Source organism: Rhinoraja longicauda, chromosome 3 (genome assembly GCF_053455715.1).
Source record: "Rhinoraja longicauda isolate Sanriku21f chromosome 3, sRhiLon1.1, whole genome shotgun sequence".
NCBI lineage: Eukaryota > Metazoa > Chordata > Chondrichthyes > Rajiformes > Arhynchobatidae > Rhinoraja > Rhinoraja longicauda.
Genome location: NC_135955.1, coordinates 20,674,716 through 20,697,437, shown reverse-complemented (window position 1 = coordinate 20,697,437; position 22,722 = coordinate 20,674,716). Strand labels below are relative to the sequence as shown.

The following is a 22,722-nucleotide window of genomic DNA, read 5'->3' as shown; positions in this document are numbered from 1 at the left end:
AGTTTCAAATACTTGGGAGTCCGCATCGCAGAGGATCTGACGTGGGCAACGCACATTGCCGCACTGGTGGGTAAGGCTAAGCAGCGCCTTTACCACCTTAGACAACTGAGGAAATTCAGAGTGTCTCAGAGGATCCTTCATTGCTTCTACTCTGGGGCTGTAGAGAGCATCCTGTCCGGCAACATTACAGTCTGGTTTGGGAACAGCTCTTCCCAGGACAGGATAGCCCTGCAGAGAGTAGTGCGTTCGGCAGAACGCACCATGGGAACTACACTCATCCCCCTGCAGGACCTATACATCAGGAGGTGCAGATCCAGAGCAAGCAAGATCATGAGGGACCCCTGCCACCCCAGTAACGGACTGTTCCAGATGCTACGATCAGGCAAACGCCTCCGCTGTCACGCTGTGAAAACGGAGAGGATGAGACGGAACTTCTTCCCACAGGCCATCAGGACTGTCAACTTTTATAACACCAGAGACTAAATTTTTGTCGACAATAATAGTAACTTATTAACTTTATTTATATGCTGTAACTGTAATTCTTTTTGTGCACAACCCGCAGGCATTGCCACTTTCATTTCACTGCACATCGTGTATGTGTATGTGACAAATACATTTGACTTGACTTGACTTAATGAAAATGCAAACCTGTTTGAAGTATTTTAAAGAAAACTGGTACATTGGATCTATTTCAGACAAGCTGGCAACTACAAAATACATAACAGATCCACGAGCAGCCACAGGACGATATTTCTCACGAGCAGAATCAATTTTTTCTTCAGTTGCCTCAGCTTCTTCCAGTCGCACTTTGATAGCACCCGAAGTAACCTATGTAAAGGCACAGTTATATCAATTTTTAGAATAAAGATAATGCCAATTTTGTTAATGCTTCTTTTTGCTATCCCTAATGTTTTAACAATTTTATGAGTCCATGCTATGGTTGATCAAGTTAATCATAAAATAATTAAATACAAGAACAAGGTGCAAGGAATGTCTGGCATTTAAAGACATACAGCATAACTTGCAGAGATGTATGTTCGTTTAAGTACAAAAATCCAAAAGGAAAAATTATCCATCTGTGGTTGACATGAGAAATTAAAGATTGAATTAGATTTAAGAAAGAGTATTGGAGGTCGGAGGTCGAAGGCCATAGTCCCAGGGCCCGTCGAGAACAAAGGGGGGACCTGAACGGGGTACTGATTGAGAATGATCAGCCATGATCATAGTGATTGGTGGTGCTGGCTCGAAGGGCTGAACGGCCTACTCCAGCACCTATTGTCTATTGTCTGTCACAGAAGGCAGTGGAGGCCAATTCACGCAATGTTTTCAAGAGGGAGTTAGATTTTGCTCTTAGGGTTAACGGAATCAAGGGATATCGGGAAAAAGCAGGAACGAGGTACTGATTTTAGATGATCAGCCATGATCATATTGAATGGCGGTGCTGGCTTGAAGGGCCGAATGGCCTTCTCCTGCACCTATTTTTCTATGTTTCTATGACCCGAGAGGAGGACCATCGAGAACAAAGGGGCGGGGAGACCCAGTGTGAAGAGGCCACCGAGAAGAAAGGTGGCCCAGGCCCCAGGCATGCGGGGTGCAGGGAGGGGGTTGCAGAAAGAATTAAGGGGGACCGGGTACGGGAGTATGGGGCGTCAAGAACTGAAGGGGGTGGAGGAAGGGGGGGGGTACCATTGGTGCCAAAAAATGGGTACTTCGTAACTTTGTCGGCACCACTTAATCATCGTATGCCAAGGTATGCAAAACAAAGCATCTTACTGTGACTTGTCAGATGTGACAAGTAAAAGTGTCTAATATAACAGTATCTGTAGGAAGGAACTGTAGATGCTGGTTTAAACTGAAGATAGACACAAACAGCTGGAGGATGCTGGACAATGCTGGAGTAACTCAGTCCCGCTAATCTAATCTATCTGGTACTTGAACCAACCTGTGCAACCCTGATCCTACCTTGACAATGGAATACTGCAGTCCATTGGATTATCATGAACTTTTTTTTCTAATTGTGTTTTTACCAATGTCTTGTTTTTGCATAGTCCTTCTTTGAGAAATATTATGCATGAATTATGTATAATTTATGTAGATTTTGTTTTGATGTGCTACGATGCTGCTGCCAGCAAGATTTTCATTGTACCTGTACCTCACCATACATTGCATGTGACAATAAACTTGACTTGATCTGCTGAGATTTTCCAGCAGTTTCTGTTTTTATTTTATTTGTGGTTATGTTAACTTAACAATAAATATTGAACAGGACATTGGGGTAACTCCTCAGGAGCTCTCTTCCTACCATATAATGACATCACTGAAATGTACCTAAGGCCTAAGAAATGTACCTAAGACAGCAAACATGATCTTAGTTTAATGTCTTGTACTAAGAGTGTCATCTCCGGCACTGCAGCTCTCTGTTCGTGCTGCTTTAGCACGTTAGCCGACAGTGTCAGCAGAGATTCTGTATCTGTGTCCCTGAAATGGTATCAAACCCAAAGTTTTCAGGCTTGGAGACTACAAACGGAATCATTCCTGACAGCAGAGTTAAGTTTGAACATTGAGCATTTAAGCATAGCAAAATGCAAAACCAGCAGATAGTGCCACAGTATAGCTTTGTTTTTTTTTCAACAGCCATTTAGAAGAGTAACTGATGTTCGACGTGTGAATTTCTACGGAGCTCTCAGAGATTAAAATTATGACATAATTTACAATGTACTTCAGGAACACCAAACTTGCTGCTCATAGATAAAATAGACATATGATGCATCATTTTCCTGGACAGCAATTTCATTTGCTCCTAACTGAATACATGCCCCTGCTGCCAATCATTGTTTTACAGAATTTCCTGAAGCAGGTCAATAATCATTTCAATACACTGAATAAATTTCCATGCGCGGAGCCTAAACTTATCTTGTTTCTTAGTGTAATGTATCTTTAATCCAGGATTATGATGTTCTCCGTGCATCTATATTTGTCATTATACCATCCGTCAACAGAGTAATGTGATGTGCCTGCTCTCAGTAATGTAACAGTTTCATTAGCATTCACTTTGCAGCAACACCTCAGACACTCAACGTAAAAATATCAAGTGAACTGTCTTGTAAATTATTTTTTATCTCTTTGAATATATTTTTTCACATTTCTGATGAAGCCAATATATATTGGTGGAGGATGGGAGCTGAGATTATTGAAGAAAATTGATATCCTCATATGATGTTTTAGGTGAGTTGGAGGACCATTTCTGTAATGGGATTTTTTCATGAAATCCCATTTTTCCAAGGCTTCCATGTATACTGATGGGAGTGCATAACACAGCAAATCACAAAGATTTACTTATCACAGGACCATTAAACACACCAACATTTCCTTATGGAGACACTGAAAACCAGTTGACACTTAATTTACAGTTTTCATTTATTAACTGTGGTTATTGTGCGTTGCTTATGAAAGGAGCGTAGTAATCCAATGCATCTTTCAGCGCGGTACATGCTGTTTTAAGTGTGTGCCTGCATGTTTGCAATGTGATCCAGCTGAGCACATTGAGGGGGAGGGAGGGAGGGAGGGGAGGGGGAAGGGGGAGGCGAGGGTGCTGCACCAATGCAGGAGAGGTTTGGATCAAAGAAAATAATCACCATTTTGGGGAGGGAAGTTAAGTAACAGGATGTATATAAAAATAATAGGCATGTCTCAATGTTAGATATGGAAATATGAAGGCACACTGAAGAAAATAATCGCATAATGTAACATGAATCACCTTAACATATGTATCTAAAATGTCCTCAATTCAGAAGATGATTCTAATTGCTTAGCAAAAATTACAGCAGGAATTTGATCGGCTGGGAAAGTTAGCTGGGGAATGCCTAATGGGGTTTAATGCATATCAATGTGGGATGTTGCATTTTGGGAAGTCAAACCAGGGAAGAACCTTCACAGTGAATGGTATGCCCTGGGAAGTGCTGTAAAGAAGAGGAATCTAGGAGTAAAAAAACTGTCATCATAGGTAGATAGGATGGGCAAGAAGGCTTTCACTATATTGTCCTTCATCGGTCAAGATGTTATTTTACAGTTGTACAACATGTTGGTAAGGCCATATTTGGAGTATTGTGTTCAGTTTTGGTCACTACTATAAAAATGTCATTAGGCTGGAAACAGTGTAGAGAAGGTTTATGAGGATGTTGCCAGGACTCAAGGACCTTAAGCTATAGGGAGAGTTTGGGCAGACTAGGACTTTATTCTCTGGAGCGCAGGAGGCTGAGGGGTGATCTTATAGAGGACTATAAAATCATGAGGGGAATAGAATGAATACACAGAGCCTACCACCCAGAGGATGGAAATCAAGAACTAGAGGACATAGGTTTAAGATGAGAGGGGAAAAATTTAATAGGAACCTGAGTGGCATCTTTTTTACAAAGAGAGGGGTGCGTATATGGAATGAGCTGCCAGAGGAGGTAGATGAGGCTAGTACCATAACAACATTTAAAAGACATTTGGACAGGTTCATGGATATGAAAGATTTAGATGGTTATTGGCCAAAAGCAGGTAAGTAGGACCAGCATAGATGGGGCATCTTGGTCGACATGGACAAGTTGGGTGGATGAGCCTGTTTCCTTGTCATGTGAATATGACTCTAAATGTTTTACAACAGAAGGCAAATAAATACTCCGTTCAATAATAGTGCTTTTTGCACTGATAAAACAAGCTCCATAAAACAAATTACCTTTGACTCTTGAAGAGTTTGTATTAGTTCCTCATTATCCAGAATGTTACCTTCTGATGTAAAAAGCAGTTTCAAGATTCTATCTTCAATAGCTTTCAACTGATTCTTATCAGAGTTAATTTGAACAATTAGCTGATTTCTTTGTTCTTCAAGTTCAGGTTTCTCTATTCTTACAACATCACTGTAAAAGAGCACACCAAGGGAATCATACAATGACAAACAATATAAAACAACAAAAGATAAATTGCTGAAGAACTCAGCATCTGTGGAGATAAATATTATTTTGGGCAGAGACCCTGCATTGGGACTTAATACTTAATACAGTCTGATTCTAATGAAAGAGACCAGGCAGTTTCTAAAATGTAATCATATCAAATAGTGAGGATCTATATATTTATAAGGATGCTATTAGCTTTTGTAGTTGATTAGTGATATTGATATTTTGTTGTAGATGGTTATAAATAACGTTTGTTGTTTTAGCTAATAGAAACTGAATGCCTATTTTAAGTAGTAAGCAGTGAAATGGATGCTGGTTTGGAGAAACAGTGTTATCAGTGGGAAATAATGTGTTTATTAGCTTAAGAGTGATTGGGAACAGACAGGCGCTAAAGGCTTCTTTTGTTCTTGAATGGGTGCTTTGTTTTGTAGTATTAGCTTGGATGTTGCTATAGTCAGAAGCAGTTAGAAGCAAGGTCGTGCAACTGCACGATTGTGTAAATAGTGAGATCGAGTGACTTTGTTTTTGGTCAATAACAACTCCTTATATGGGCATGTGTAAAAGTAGAAAAGTTGGTTTCAATTTTCTCTCGGTGATGCGTTTCCCTGAAAGCAAGTGACCTGTATTAATGGGTTAAGTTTTGTTTTCTCTATAACCATGTAACCATGTGAATTGTATTAAGATTGTAATTGGTTGTTGATTTCCTATGTAACACCCCTTTTCCTTTCTGTATATAAAGTAATGAATCTTGGAAAAAGCTGTTAATTTCCTCTCCCTAGTTGAGATCTCTTCAGACACTGTATTGTATCTGGAGATCTTCAAGGGAAGAACCCCACTGTGGAATAATAAGATGGACTGAGCGGAGGTGTTCAGCGAAACGATTGCCGAGCCTGCGCCTGGTCTCGCTGATGTACAGAAGTTGACACCTGGAGCAGCGGATACAGTAGATGAGGTTGGAGGGGATGCAAGTGAATTTCTGCCTCATCTGAAAAGACTGTCAGGGTCCTTGGATGGAGTCGAGGGGGGAGGTGAAGGGACAGGTACTTTCCCCTGTGGTTGCAGGGGAAAGTACCTGGGGAGGGGGTAATTTGGGTGGGAAGGGACGAGTTGACCAGGGAGTTGTGGAGGGAACGGTCTCTGCGGAAAGCAGAAAGTGGGGGAGATGGGAAGATGTAGCCAGTAGTGGGATCCCGTTGGAGGTGGCGAAAGTGTTGGAGGATTATATGCTGTATGCAACGGCTGATGGGGTGGAAGGTGAGGACAAAGGGGAGTGTTCAAGTTGCGAATGGGGGGAGGGGGAGCATAAGCGGAGCTGCGAGATATCGAGACCCCAGTGAGAGCATCATCTATAATGGAAGAGGGGTACCCCTGTTTCCTAAAGAATGAGATCTCTGATGATCCAGTATGGAAAACTTTCTGGGCACAGATCATCCTGGGCACAGATGTGGCATAGACGGAGGAGTCTAGTATGAAAAACCATCCTGGGCACAGTTGCGGCATAGATGGAGGAATATGAGGTATTGTGGTGCATTTACTCTTGCACAAATCAGACAGTACATTAACGTCAAGCTATAAGTAAGCTTTCAGGTGGTTGTAAGCTTACAAGCCAGCGGTATGAATATTGATTTCTCTAATTTCAAGTAACCCTTGCTTTCCCTCTCGGTCTCTCCATCTATCTTGATCTCCGACTAGTTTCACTGCACCTCTGATTAATTTTACTGATTGTATGCCTCCTTGTCACCTTCCCCTCAGCTAACAATGCACCATTCTACATTTCCTTATCATTGTCAGCTATGATCTGTCGTTTTCACACCTTACCCCTCCATATCCCAATACTCCCTCTCCGCTGACTCTTAATCTGAAGATGCTGAGATGCTGCCTGTCCTGCTGAGTTACTCCAACATTTTATGTCCATCTTCGGTGGAAATCAGCTTCTATAGTTCCATAACAGATCAAAGGACCCATGTTCCAAAAACTTAAATGATTTCCTGGAATGTCCAGGACATTGGAAACAATATATTTTCTGTGACTTATGCCATTCTACAGATCATGATATCACATTTTCTTTTTGCATTCTTCTATTGTGAAGTGTTTCTCAAGCCTGGAGAATATTCTTATGGTGGATCTATTGGGTCTCCTGATCCTCCAGGGAAAAATACTTTTTTCCGTGACCAGGATCTGTATATCTCCATTGGGTTAGTATGGGTCTGGGAGCAGATCTGCTCTGGGAGCAGATTCTCTGTCCCTCGACAATGCAGCCAAAATGTATATTGTTGCTGTGTAGTTGCCTTGGGAGTTGTGTCTTTTAGGGTGTACTGATATATGTGGAATGAAGAGTTGGGAAATGCACAGGCAATCCTTTTTTTGTAATTGCTTCTGAGTATAACCAAACTATTACTATCTCTCAAGCTAGATTTTGGCCAAATGTGTGATATCTTTTTACAGGAGAGTTGAGTATAGAAGTTGGGATGTCATGTTGCAATTGTGTAAGACGTTGGTGAGGCCACATTTAGAGTATTGTGTTCAGTTTTGGGCACCATGTTATAGGAAAGATGTTGACAAGCTGAATAGGGTACAGAGAAGATTTACAAGGATATTGCAAGGGCCAGAGGGTCTGAGCTCTTGGGAGAGGTTGAGTACACTGGCACTCTATTCCTTGGAGCGCAGGAGGATGAGGGGTGATCTTATTGAGGTGTATAAAATCATGAGAGGAATAGATCGGGTAAATGCACAGAGTCTCTTGCCCAGAGTATGTGAATTGAGGACCAGAGGACATAGGTTTAAGGTGAAGGGGAAAAGATTTAATAGGAATCTGAGGGGGTAACTTTTTCACACAAAGGGTGGTGGGTGTATGGAACAAGCTGCCAGAGGAGGTAGTTGAGGCAGGGACTATGCCAATATTTAAGAACCAGTTAGACAGATACATGAAAAGGACAGGTTTGGAGAGATATGGATCAAACATGGGCAGATGGGACTAGTATAGCTGGCCAGGGTGGGCATGTTGGGCTGAAAGGCCTGTTCCAACACTGTATCACTCTATGACTCCATGAGACCTGATTGGTTGTTCGTGCCAAAACATACGCTGGGCGGCGCGGACTTGGTGGGCCGAAAAGGCCTGTTTCCGCGCTGTATATATATGATATGATATGATATGATATGATACACATTTTCGCCCATCAGAATTGTTATATCATGCCTGAACTTTGCACAGCAGCATTACTGAATTAGCTCACACTTAATTAGATTATTAATTAGGTAAGCATCTCTACTTAATTGTACACATTTATACCTTCATAGTTCAGCCTCTTATAATTATTTATTGTTCTATGGCATTGTGAAATCAGGACATAAATCAAAGAAACCTAAATTATTACATAAATTACAACATATTCTGAAGTATGTTTTAATGATGGAATTATGATTTAGCCTGACAAAGCATTACATCACAAAAAGCAAGGAACTGTACCTCAGAACCTGATCTTCCAAGCCAGATTTAGTCACAGTAAAGTTGATGATGGTGACCTTTATACATACCTGAAGTAATAAAAATTATAAACATGTTAATTGTACAATAATAGATTTCCATTTCTCTCATTTCACAAAATCACACAAATGCTGCTCCAATATTTTACATTCACATTTTATTGAGACAATGAAACCCAACAATGTCTGAAAGATTTTTATGCAGAATGAATACATGATTCTATATTGAAGACTGCAGATACAGTAAGAGATGCAATGGTTTTACATGCTTAAGTACCTGACAAGACTCATCACCTTGGTTCACCAGTGAAGAGGCACATGAGTAAACAACAAAATCCTGCAAATAGTCAAATAAATAATGTAACATCTTTGTTCATATACATTTAACCATTGGCCAGCAGAGATTGCTGCCTTTGGCAAAAGTGGGAAGTAAGAAATAAAAATCTCAAATACCTCTGGCAGATAATGTGGATTAGACATTTTGGTTGTCATGTAGAATTTGAAGTTTTTGTCATAATCAATGTCTGTATCACCCAAACGCATAAGTCTTCTGCCACCTGTCATGAATGTTTGATTTAGAAGAATAGGTTCCAGAGCTGGGTCCAAGCTTTCTCTCAGCTGTAATATAAAAACAAAATATTGAGTCAGCAAACAAATAAAATACCCAAAGTGAATACTTACAGTGAATTTGATCCAGATTCAGAAAGTCAAGGCTGTCAGTTCACTCAACATTGAACCCAGCCACAGAGGCGGGACTTGCTGGGATTTGCCAGCATCATGTTGGGGAAATGTCTCTTCAATCCCATGCTGAGTCAAAATCTGGCAAAATATTCAAGACCCCATTGATTGATTGTAGATCAAAGATTTAGAAAGGTTAGTGAAAGTTAATATTATCATGTTTTTAAATTATTTTTGCTTAAGTTTAATGCATACTAAATACTTGTTTGTTTTATTTTCGAAGTTGTCTACATTTACCTCTCAACTTTAACAGAATCTAAATGTCTGAATGTCAAAAGCATTTAACAACTACTAAAAGTAACTTAGATTTCTTATGATTGTCTGAGGTGGGGCAGTGCTTTGCCAACATCAAAGACTTTCAACAGAAGCTTCCTTACTCTGTTGCCTTACAATACAAGCTGGGTTTTGGGAGACAGCAATAGGATGTTGTTTTAATATTGTGCTAACACCCCGGCATCTCCTGACTCCACACCAGGTGCACATGCTTTATGTTGAAAGACTGGAGCGACTTAGGCTTGTATACACTGGAATTTAGAAGGATGAGAGGGGATCTTATTGAAACAGATAAGATTATTAAGGGTTTAGGCACGTTAGAGGCAGGAAATGTTGGGGGAGTCCAGAACCAGGGGCCACAGTTTAAGAATAAGGGGGAGGCCATTTAGAAAGGAGATGAGGAAAAACTTTTTCAGTCAGAGAGTTGTGAATCTGTGGAATTCTCTGCCTCAGAAGGCAGTGGAGGCCAATTCACTGAATGCTTTCAAGAGAGAGCTAGATAGAGCTCTTAAGGTTAGCGGAGTCAGGGGGTATGGGGAGAAGGCAGAAACAGGGTACTGATTGAGAATGATCAGCCATGATCACATTGAATGGTGGTGCTGGCTCGAAGGGCTGAATGGCCTACTCCTGTACCTATTGCCTATTGTCAAAAGAGATGCTAAGAGTCACCATGTACTAGACCAGGTAAGTAAGGGCATGGCAAGTATGATTTTAGATGGAACTAAGGACTAAAAGGGAATTTTGAAGAAATGAGAAGAGGATTAATCTGGGTAAGGGGAAGGTTGGTGTTGGGTTATGGGAGACAGCAATAGGATGTTGTTTTAATATTGTGCTAACACCCCGGCATCTCCTGACTCCACACCAGGTGCACATGCTTTAAAACTTATCTTAATGGGAGAGCTTCAGTATATCCTTTATCTACTACCAATTAGACATGATTTTGGCATTGGATTCCTGAATGCACATAGCAAAGGCCTCTTCGATATGATGTTAATCCTTAATTTGATTAAGTAATGGGGATCCAAGTATAATCATTATTCCAATGTGGTGGGTGGCATATTTCTGGCTCAATCTGATATCAGAACATTGATGACATAGTTGAAAGTGAGGAGGTAATCTTAAACTACACAATGATACTGATCAGATGGTAAATTGAGCAGAGAAATGACAGAAATGAATCCTGATATGGGTGGAATGATGCATTTTGAGAGCTCTAAGAGACGTGCTATATATGGTAGGAACAAAAGGGACCTTGACATCCAGGTTCAAAGATCACTGAAGGTGGCAGCCTTCATTACCATCAAGATAGTTAGGTTGATAAAGAAGGAACGTAGAATGGACACACAAAAGACCAAAACGGCAACCATTCCTTCTCTCCTGAGATGCTGCATGTCCTGCTGAGTTACTCCAGCATTTTGTGTCTACCTTCGATTTAAACTAGCATCTGCAGTTCTTTCCTACACGTTTTGAACTGTAGCAGATCAGGTTTAAAATCTGATGCCAGCCCATCTGATTGCTGCTCTATTGCTGAACTTGTCATTGAGTCTAAAATCATGCAGTGCTGAACCGAGTTGACCTGTTAGCTTTATACCAGCCACAGATGGTACACCTAGAGTGGCTAAAATCATTTAAAAAGGATTGCCAATCTTCACTGGAAAGATAAGTAGTTTTTATGAAAAATATTATTTTGATTATTTTAATTAATTTATGCATTTAATTGATGTGTTTTTATATTTGATTATAATTTTTTAACATGCCCCTGACTATCAGGCACATTTGGAAGTAATGAACTGGCCTTCAACATGATAAGCTTATTGAATGCCAGACAATCCACAGGCAGTGTCTTAGATCAAGCTGCCTGAAGTCTACTCACTCCTTGTGCCTCCTCTGCTGTATATAAAAAACATGGTATTCATTCCTCAAGGCTGTCAGAAGGCAATCGAACTTGAAGTGATGTATATATTTCTGATTTCCTAAGACAATAAATTCTTGGCTTTTCCTAATTAGAGCTTAAATCCACCAGTATAACTTTTCATGGAGAGAGAACTATTTTGTGTTTTTTATATATTAATGTTACATTGGAGCTGGAACAGGTTTTCAATAAGTGCACGTTTTGTGTTCTTGGCAGCCGAACTGTTTATCATATCATATCATATACATACAGCCGGAAACAGGCCTTTTCGGCCCACCAAGTCCGTGCCGCCCAGCGATCCCCGTACATTAACACTATCCTACACCCACTAGGGACAATTTTTACATTTACCCAGCCAATTAACCTACATACCTGTACGTCTTTGGAGTGAGAAGAAAAATGAACATGGCAGAATACATTTACCTCTTCTAAAAGCACAGGCATGCCCAGTCGAATAGAATTTTCTAATGTGCGTAAAAGTCCAGTGTCTGTTAGTTTAATTATTTTCAAACCATTCTTAGTTTCCATGTTTCTTATCCAGCGATTTGCCTGTAAATAATTTGAGATGCATTATCAGTTATTTCACTCATAAATGTAGGTATAAAGATTCCCACGTCAACTTTGAATATTTGGTCAACTTTGAATATTTGGTTAAAAATACAATGCATCTAGAGAGGCTGCGTTCCTAGAAAACCGTCCGTATCATAATTTTCTATTACACAAAACGCTTTTTCCCCCAACAAATCATGTGATAAATGGAGATGCATTCCAATGGGAAGTTCTCCTCTCAACAATAATGCCCTTGTGGATACATGGTCAACTGGCAAGGGAATTCTGTTTGTATTGTAGGCAGAATTGAAAAGCGTTGATGTTTTAATTAACTGGAAATAATGTTACATTGTTTGATAAAGTATTGTTGTATTATGTATAATAGGAAGAGATTGCTTTATCAGTTTCTAAAGCAAGGGAAGAATATATTTTTTATGTAGACTTCCGATGTGGAAAATATACTATTACATATTATGTAATCTTACAAAAAACATATATTTCTATGCAAAGAGCCATGTTTTTTGCAATCTAGCTCCAGATTATGCAATGGACAGCAGGAAATGAAACCTCTGTCAAATTGGGAAAGAGCATAAAATTGCAAAAAAAAATTGTAAACCTCAGAAATGTAATCAAAGCTATGCTGACTATCCCTAATTGGCCCATGCACTTCTAATTGAGTAAATCCTGTCCCAAAGAATCCTCTCCAATAACTTTTTTACATGTAACATCTTTTCCTAGTGTTTTAGTTTAGAATTATTTACTGAGGTTTCTAAATTTCTGAGGTTTTTAAATCCATCAAAGGTCGTGACACATTCTGAAGTATGATCAGGAGTTTTCTTGATAGACAAAGATGTTGCTTTAAGATCCATTCTAGTTAAATGAAAAATTAACAGACAGAAAAGTTGTAAAATTAGTTCTAAAATAATCACACTAAGAGAATATATTAAAGGTCAAACATATACAGTTATCTCAATTAATTTAATTAATTGAATTATCTTCAATGTATTTAATTGGGGTATTTTAAACAATTAAATACATTTAAGATAATTCAATTAATTAACTGAATTGAGATTACTCAATCTCCTAAGAATATCTGAGCTAATGTTTAGATAGAGTTTTTATTTGGGAATTGCATGTCATTTGTATGTCATTGCTCATCGCATATGCACAAAATAGATGCATAACTGGACATTTCAAATAATTAGTGCATTGATACTAAAGGAGTGTCCCTCAAAATTTCTTGCAGATTGTACTGTTAATGGTTCAGAATATTTCATCACTGGCATGCTGCTCACGCTTTCATGTGACCCCTGAAAAAAGATTGCATTTACTAAGTGGAGCAAGTACTCACAGATAAAGCTAGTGGTGAAGCCTGCTCATCAATAAAAAAGTGTTCAAGGAAAATACAATAGGAGGAGGCAGACCAAGGCCCACCTAGAAAACAGCTGGATTTAAAAAATGACTCACTTAGCAGAGTGTCAAATCTGTCAAAGTTTTATGTGCCCTGATCGTCAAAAACTATTTAATTCACGAAAATTATTCAATTAACAGGTTTGAAAGTAGTAAAGTAAAATGAAGAATATGAAAATAAGTTACAAAACATTTAAATAAACTGACGATTAAAAACAGGACCTAATTTATCCCAGCCGTTCACTTGTATTGGAAAAATGCAAAGATTGTCTGTTACTCGGTTCCAACAAAGAACAGCTTGTTAAAACAAATTCCCCAGCCCACATGATAAAAAATTGCTCCAACTTTGCATTGCATTAGGCATAGAGGGTCTAAGAGTCCAGCGCGAGAGCATAATCAGCAGAACCACTTCTGGCACCATTCTGCATTTTAACTAGTGCCAAAATTATGGAGTTGCAGACAATTTTGCATTAAACATCAGCAGATACATGGGGATATTTCTTTCAAAACACCAAGCCACTCCATACAGTTTTTCTGTGCTATTTTATTGAGAAAATAATTTTAAAATCTTACAATAGTGCAGAAAATAACAAACGTTTCAGTGTTATGGATAAAGGACAAACTTGAAGAGTTCCCAATCCAAAACATCACTTGTCCATCCCTTCCCCAGACCTGCTAGGTTTCTCTAGCACCTTGTGTTTTGCTCAAGATTTCAGCATCTGCAGTGCCTTGTGTCGAGTCAACTTTGCTTATTTGCCAAGTATTTATATTTACAAATCAACATACCTTTTCAAAAGTGGATATAATGTAATTAAGCTAGAATTTTAATTATTAGTTCACCCAAAAATGACTATACAGAACAAAATTTATAAAAGAGCTTCTGAAAGGTAAAGCCACAGTATAAAGCATTGCAATTCCATGAGGAATATGTAAAATTTGACAGTGCAACTTAACAGTATGCATTCTAACCTGATCCTGTGGATCAATCATCAAGGGCCACCGATGACCTCGCTTCACAAGAATGCCATTCTCAGTAGAAATATTATCACGTGGGAGACCATCAGTGTTCCACTGGCGAATCTCAAAGAGATCACCTAAGATATTAATGAGGCTGAAGTTTTCACTGATGGGGATTCCAAGATCTGTGCAGCATTTAATCCAGTGGTCTATTAGCTAAAAAAAAATCAAGAACTGTGATAAATAAAAATAGGAAACAGATCCCACACATAAGTTTTGTTTTACAATGAAGAGGGATGAATTCGAAATAAGCAACAAATACAGATGTGAAAAATAAACTGTATCAGAATTAAATTCACTGAGTGTATTGTTAAAGTATTTATAATAGCAAAAATCAAATTGGAAGAGAGTTTTATAAATTTGCTGCTGGGAAATACAGAAATTTAACCAGAAGAAAACAATTATAGATTCAACACAATACACTGGCTTTGCCCTTGATGTTACATTAGACTATACTTAATGTTTCAGAATACAGGATTGTGGAGAATTAAGCCCCTGTCCCACTTAGGCGATTTTTTAGGCGACCACAGGCGACTAGGCTGTTGCCACACAGTCGCCGGGGTGTCGCCTGTATGGTCGTGAGTAGTCTCCAAAGAGTCGTAGCGTTTTTCTGGTCGCCGCTGGATTTTGAAAAGTTTAAAAATTTTCAGCGACTGTTGGTTTGACGCCAATGATCGTAGCTTGACGTCTCCTGGCGTAGGTGCTGTCGTAGGTTGTCTCCAGGTGACGTAGGTTGTCGCCGGTGCTGACTTCGATGAATTGCATTGGCGACTACCTACGTCAACCTATGCCAACCGGCGACAGGTACCGGTGTCAAAACCAGAGGCGAAAATCACATGAATTGACTTCTGTTGTTGCCGACAGGGTCGTAGCTTGTCGCCGGTAGACGTAGGTTGACTTCAGTTGCCGCCTGTGTGGTCGTAGGTTGTCGTAGGCGCGGTTGTAGGTGGATGCCCTAAGTCACGACGATTGGGTCGCCGGTTGTCGGTAGCTTGCCGTAGTTTGACGTCGACTAGGTGGTAGGTTGTTGTAGACGTTGTCGTGGGGGGGGGGGGTCCAGTCGCCGGTTTTTCGGTGACCTGCTGCGACTATGACAGTCACCGGCAGTCGCCTAAAAAATCGCCGAAGTGGGACAGGCCCTTTAAGGATGGTGGAGAATCTATTCTTGCAATAATGTCAACATTAATAGGCACTATATATTTAAAAACCATTGAGATTGATAAACGAATTAGTTCCTCTGTGAAAATTCTGCTGTATTTCCATATTTTAAAGCCTTTTCCAGCCATTTGTTGTATTAAAATGAGAAGCACCATTTTTTCAAATGTCATTGAATGTCTGTCTTAAATTCTTCAAGTGGGACAGGAAATGGTGGAAACCCAGGACAGGTTCTGGTTCATCCCTGTGGGGACACAGCCTGAATCAAGTAAGTACATTATCAATTATCACTGGGGATCTCAACCTGACAATAATCTGCACAAATAAAACTAACATTTCATTCTGCAGCATTCTCTAATTGAATTTTGTTTTAACTGTTTAGATTTGCAATAGAAACAAAGTTAAGTTTGGGCAAAGTCAGCAACAATTTTCTGCAAAATATTAGAAAGGCAAATCGCTTAAGTAGCTTAATATACAATGTAAACAAGTTAAACTTTCATTTCTAAAATCCATAGCCTAGATTTGGCAGTCAGAGTTAACAAAAGGTGCAATCCTTCATTCCTCTTGCTATAGTCATGAAACTTTGTTAAATACTTTCAGTATGGAGATCTCTGGAGAATTTTGGACCTTTGTGAAAAAGGAAAGCAATTGCTAAATCTCATTCAAGTAGATTACTGAATTCCTAGTGAAATACACATATCAAGATGTATGGCCAAGAATATTGAATTCAAATTTGATTAATGTACAATTATAGGAAGAGTAAGAAAAATAGAATTAACAGTGAAAGGTTGAGTTGAATGATCCCATAGAGACGTTGGATACAGAGTTTTATTAATATTTTTAAGGCAATAGTAGAAATTCAAGAGACTGAAAGATATCCTGCTAATAAAAAGCAGGACAAATTCAGTCCAGCTCATTTCCACCTAGTTAGTTTGCTTCAATAATCATCAAAGCCATGGAAGGTGTCATTGACAGAAACTTGCTGATTTTAACTTTTAAAAAGTCTACATGTTGGTAGTTGCTCTCCAAGTTATTCTTTAACAATGAAGACAGCCAGCAGCGCCATTAGTATTTTTACTGTCATGAATTACAAAATATATAGATTTATTTTTTCCATTCAGAATGATACTGCACTACTTTTGCAGCAATGGCAGCAACATTAATATGCTTCTCTATCTTGCAATAATATCTGTCAGCTTTTCAAATTATCCCCTCACAAAATGGGTCTATAAACTCGAAAAAATTGATTATTTTTTGTTGTTTATTTTCATTGCTATGCAATTGAGAACTAATTTAAATGCTGACAAATTCATATTTGCAATCATTCCCGTGTTACCCATTCCCTCATTGCCTGGGTGTAAGGGCTTCAGACTTCCTTTCTAATGAAATAATAAGATGTATTTTCTTGACTATTTAATTAATAATTCATTTTTGATGTCACTGTTTCAAAATATATATAATACAATCCAAAAAATGCAATATTCCCATTGTTGATCTCTTATTACTAAACTAATACCAATTAAATAAATAATCTTCCAATAATATATTCATTGTTCAGAAACAGAACTGCCTATTTTTACTCATGTAACTGGGAGGAAGTTCAGGAGTACGAAGCAACGTAAAAGCTCAACAATTTGCTCAACTCGATCCTGTGATAACTATGTTTTTGGGATTCATTAGGAAATCCAGCATGGGATCATTAGTCTCCATAGATTTGCCAGCTTTAGTAGGTCAGCTAGAGGTTCAGCAAATGTATTCATTTCAATTAGCGTAAAAAGTTGTGAAAAAAAGCATAGGCGTCAACTAATATCCTTTTTTGAATTGAATTGAATTGAAAGATACAGCATGGAAAAGGAACCCTTGACCCTTGAGCCCATGCCCACCATCAATCACCCGTTCATACTAGTTCTATGTTATCCCACTTTCGTATCCACTCCCGACACACCAGGGATAATTTACTGCAGCCTATTAATCTATAAACCCGCAGGTCATTGGGATGTGCATGAAACTAGAGAAACCCCACACAGTCACAGGGAAAATGTCCAAACGCCACACAGACAGCACCAGAGGTCAGGATTAAACCCAGGTATCTGGCACTGAGGCAACTGCTCTACCAGCTGCACCACTGTGTCACCTTTTTCTGATGAATGAATTTAAATGCATTTAATTGTTTTAATGTTTTAATTTTTTATTTAGTTTAATTTAGTTTAGAGATACAGCGTGGAAACAGGCCCTTTCGCCCACCAAGTCTGTGCCAACCAGCAATCATCCATACACTAGTTGTACCCTACAGACTAGGGAAAATTTATAGAAGCCAATCAACCTACAAACTTGCATGTCTTTGGAGTGTGGGAGGAACCTGGAGAAAACCCATGCAGTTACAGGGAGACCATACAAAGTCTGTACAGACAGCACCCGTAGTTGGGTTGAACCCGGATCACTGGTGCTGTGAGGCAGCAACTCCACCACTGGGTAACTGCTTACATATCTTTTATAATTTAAAAAACAAATAGGTAGTTTAATAAATTTACAAATAATCAGCTTCCTTGCCAGCTTTGGCAAACCAGTAAGCAGGTTAATAACCTTTTCTGAAAGCAACAGTGGAAGTGGTACCTGTCATTTTCACTTAGAGTGTAAAGCTTTGCTGATTAAGAAGGAACCAGCTTCCCATGAAAGATTAGGCCAAAGACCTGCTCCAGCTAAAAATAGTCTTCAGACTCCACCGGATGATTCCACTAGTGGGAGAGTCTAGGACCAGAGGCCATCGCCTCAGAATCAACTCTACACTGCCATTCAATCATGGCTGATTTATCTTTCCCTCGCAACACCATTCTCCTGCTTTCTCCCCATAACCCCTGATACTCGTACTCAGCAGCACTCGGTCTGTTGGCCAATCGAAAATTTGGGTCACTGTGTAAAAGAGAACAATAATGCAAATCATAAGGATTGGAATTCACATCCCATTACAGTGACCTAAGCATAAATCCCAGGCTGATGCTTTAAGGCAGCACAAAGGGAGTGTAGCGCAATCTGAGATCCTGTCTGTCAGATTAGATGCAAACTCTTGCCTGCTCAGGTGGATTTCAAAGATACCATGGCTCAGTTTCAAAGATTACCATGCGAGTTATCCCTGATGCTCTAACTGATATTAATCCTTCAACCAGTGTTCATAAGTTCAGAAATTATAGGAGCAAAATTCGGCCACTCGGCCCATCAAGTCTACTTTGCCATTCAATCATAGTTGATCTATCTCTCCCTCTCAACCCCATTTTCCTGCCTTCTGCCAATAGCTCCTGACACCCACCCGTACTAATCAAGAATCTATCAATCTCCAACTTTAAAATATCAATTGACTTGGCCTCCACAGCCTTCTGTGGCAATGAATTCCACAGACCACCCTCTGATTAAAGAACTTCATTCTTATCTCCGTCTAAAGGTACATCCTTTTATTCTGAGGCTATGGCATCTGGTCCTAGACCCTCCCACTAATAGAAATATCGATGAGATTGCACTTAGAGCTGGCATGGACACAGCTGGCCGAATGGCCTCCTTCTACATTGTTATGAAATATATAAATATAAGATTCTGTTGTCATACCATTTGTCGGTAATGAGCTGTAAATGCACCATAATAGGCAACACATGCTGCTGCAATGAAGACATTTCCAATTACATTTGATATTTCATCTTCGAATAGAATTATACTCTCTTGCCAGCGAATTTGTTCATCTCCAAGAGCGGCAGTAAGTTTTCCAGCACGCGATAATCGAGCCTGAGTTAGGGCCATCGTGCGAGCTAAACAGAAAGAAAGAAAACATGCCAGTCAAACAAAGTAGCAAGTGAAATTATTCATTGCAGTACATTACTGAATATATTTTGCAAAGTATGAAAATAAAACTGCAGATGCTGGAAATCTGAAATCAAAACAGAAAATACTGGAAGAAAACAGATTATACAGCGAATCAGGCAGTATCTATCAGACAGAATTAACGGAATTAATGTTTTCATTCAACCTAAAATATTACGTGTTTCCCTTTCCACAATGCTCCCTAAGGTCTGAGAGTTTCCAGCATTTTCTATTTTGAAAAGTTGCAGCATTTTGTTTATATGCATACCATCGACAGTACTTTCAAGTGGTGCTTACCAAGGTCACTGGTGTCAGTGGGTTCTCCTCAAAGCACTCAGCCAAACCCTCATAAGAGTCTTGGTTCAAACATGGACAATAGGAGATGAATTCCACTGGTAAAGTGAGTGATTAACCTTCACATCAAGGCAACATTCAATTAAGTGTGACATGAAAGAGTCTTGGTAAGACTAAGATCAAGGAAAACAAAACTTTCCAGTGATTGAAATTATATCTGATACAAATATAGATGTCTATGTTTATGAGGAGCTAATCACTTCAGCACCAGGATACTTCTGCAGGACCTTCACAGGGATCTCCGAGACTCATCCATTTTCAGTTGCTTTTTTATGACCTCTCCCGTCGTAGGTTCAGAAATGGGATGTTTGTTCATGAATAGAGTTCAATTCCATTCAATATCGCACAGATAATGTAGTAGTTCAGCCCTGCCTGCAGCATGACACGGGCAACATCCAAAAGTCTTTCGACAAAACATCAAGGACAAATCAATTTCATTGTCTTCCATCCTCAAAATTCAGCATCCCCATCACTGGCCCCCAGTGGCAAAAGCATGAACTGCTGTATTTGCAGAATGCATCACATCAACTCATCAAGCCTTTGTTTTTCAAATTGGAACCATTGGAACTACATAAAAAACAATGAGCTTTGCCATCCAGAAGACCAAGGGCACCATGTGTCTATGATCAAGATTCCAGGACCCTTTCTGAATCACGAGTCTTCCAAATCACAAATCCTACTTTGGATGTATTGTTTTTCCTAATTTGCTAGTCAAAATCCTGGAGCTTGCTATCGAATGGCATTGTAGAAGCACTTTCAATATATGACTGCCAGAGCTTCAAGACAGCTTATCATCATTTTTTCAAGGACAATTAAGCACATAAACCAGAATGAACACTAAATGTGTGAGTACCCCACAATATCAACTCATCCATTTTCTACTGTATTTTGGATGAAACAATGAACTATCCTGTGGAAGAATGTTCGTGTTTGACAAATCAAGAGTTAAAACTTGGTACCCTCTTATCATGTCTCCATTGTGCTTGCCTGTATGTTCCCTCACTGCTCTAAATCTACTTATCAGCATTTGCAGATAACCATCTCCTGTATATTACAAAACGAAGGAAATAGCTGCTCTTGTTTTTCTTACTTTTGTATTCTAATGCAAACAAAAGCATGACTTTAGTTATGTCAACTTGTATGTTCTATGGTATATAATATATCACTGAACTACTTGCAGCAGAGTCTGGCTCCAGCAGACATATCACAATATCACGTTAATAAAACCTCGCAACCTCGAAGTCTGGTTCAGGCAGTGTTTCTTTAAGTAAATATCCACAAACCTGATCTCAAAGTAAGATATAACCAAAATAAGATATAGTATTATTTGAAGTACAAGAGAATACATGAGATTTGTCCAGCATTATCAAATCAACACATCCAGCATCTTCTTAAAATATGCAATAACATGCCTTTAACCTGATGGAACTATGGGGAGATAATGCTTCGGGAAACTCTGATTGCAGAGGTGGAGTCCAGGATAGAAGTGACATAAACCATCATTAACTACCTTGTTTCATTCTGCTTTAACTGCTAATAATACAAAATACTTAGTTACATCTACCCTAATTTTGATCATAAAAAATCTTAGCTTGTACAATATTGCTTTAGCTTTATATTCTCTACCCTATTACCCCTGTATGGCTTTCTAACAAGCCAATGCTGTACCATGCTATGCCAGAGGTAAGCTTCAGTTATAAAGCTGTAAACCTGAAGATCAGCTAGCATATTTTTTTCTGGCATCATTTAACCATATTTTCCATTATACGCCATAAAATTAAATTGTCAGCAAGTAAAAATAAATTGGCTGGTACATTCCTTAACGCCACTTGACCGAATGCTTTCTTTTTTATTTATCTTGTATGAAATAAAATCATCCTCTACAATAATTATCAACACCAGTGACCTGCAAGGATGCATTCTCAGCCTATTACCATAATTCTCTACAGTCACGACTGTGCAGTTAAATTCTGCTCTAACACCATTTATAGATGACACTACCGCAGAGGGCGGGACCTCAAATATTAAGACCAAGTATGGGAAGGAGATAGAGGGCTTAGTAACATGGTGCCAAGACAAAACCTCTCCCACAAATTCCGTAAGATGAAGGAGTTAGTCATTGACTTCAAGGAAGCGCAGTGGAGTACACACCCCAGTCAACATCACAGATGCTGAAGATAGTCACAAAATCCTGGAGTATCGCAGTGGGTCAGGCAGAATCTCTGGAGAAAATGGATAGGTAACGTTTAGGGTTGGGACCCTTCTTCAAACTGATTGTAGTAGGGAGAACGGGGAAAAAAACTGGAAGGGAAAAGAGGCGGGACGGATCACAATGGACAACAGATGACCTCAGGCAAGGAGATTCCCTGATAGGCAGATTGTTGGAAAGTAACATAAAGGCCTGTCCCACTTAGGCGATTTTTTAGGCGACTACCGGCGACTGTCAAAGTCGTAGCAGATCACCGAAAAAATTAGCTCTACGACAATGTCCACGACAATGCCCGCGACAATGCCCGCAACAAGCTAAGACAACCTGCCACATAGACGACGGCAAGCTAACAACAACCGGCCACTCAGTCTTCGCCAACTAGGATGTCCACTACGACAGGGACCACGGCAAGCAAGACAACCGACGAAAACCTTCACTTATGTGGAGGTGTCACAAGCACAACTCACACGTGAACAAACCGACAGCAAGGTCCGTCCAGTGAAATTTCTAGATATATTTTACATTCGTGTGAAGTGTCCGTTTAAAAAAAAGATTTTGGCATGCAGTTATCCATCTTTCATAGGAATATATTGTTTTTGAATAAAGTTGATTTTGGAGATTTTTTTTTAAATAGGTGTCGGAATTTATTGAACATCTAAGTACTTTATCATGACATCTCATTCAAAGATTCTAGTCGCATTCATTTTGACCATTAAAATCAAACGCTGACACACACGCTGCGCTATGAGAATACTTTTCATTCATTTATTTAGGTCAATAAGGCAAGCACATCCACAGGCATTTCACTATGTTTATTAAAGGCCAAAGCTCACACATAG

The 22,722-nt window shown here is 39.3% G+C and overlaps 1 protein-coding gene across 1 annotated transcript in view; it reads right to left on the bottom strand.

Moving 5' to 3' along the window:
* Positions 1-22,722, bottom strand: part of dnah6 (dynein, axonemal, heavy chain 6) — a 228,725-nt gene that overhangs the window by 64,206 nt on the left and 141,797 nt on the right. The window contains exons 55-61 of the mRNA XM_078394918.1: positions 19,072-19,268; positions 14,272-14,475; positions 11,767-11,892; positions 8,874-9,038; positions 8,404-8,471; positions 4,721-4,901; positions 649-828 (exon numbers count right to left, since the gene is read on the bottom strand). Coding sequence (XP_078251044.1) covers positions 649-828; positions 4,721-4,901; positions 8,404-8,471; positions 8,874-9,038; positions 11,767-11,892; positions 14,272-14,475; positions 19,072-19,268 — 1,121 coding nt within the window. The remainder of the gene's footprint in view (positions 1-648; positions 829-4,720; positions 4,902-8,403; positions 8,472-8,873; positions 9,039-11,766; positions 11,893-14,271; positions 14,476-19,071; positions 19,269-22,722) is intronic.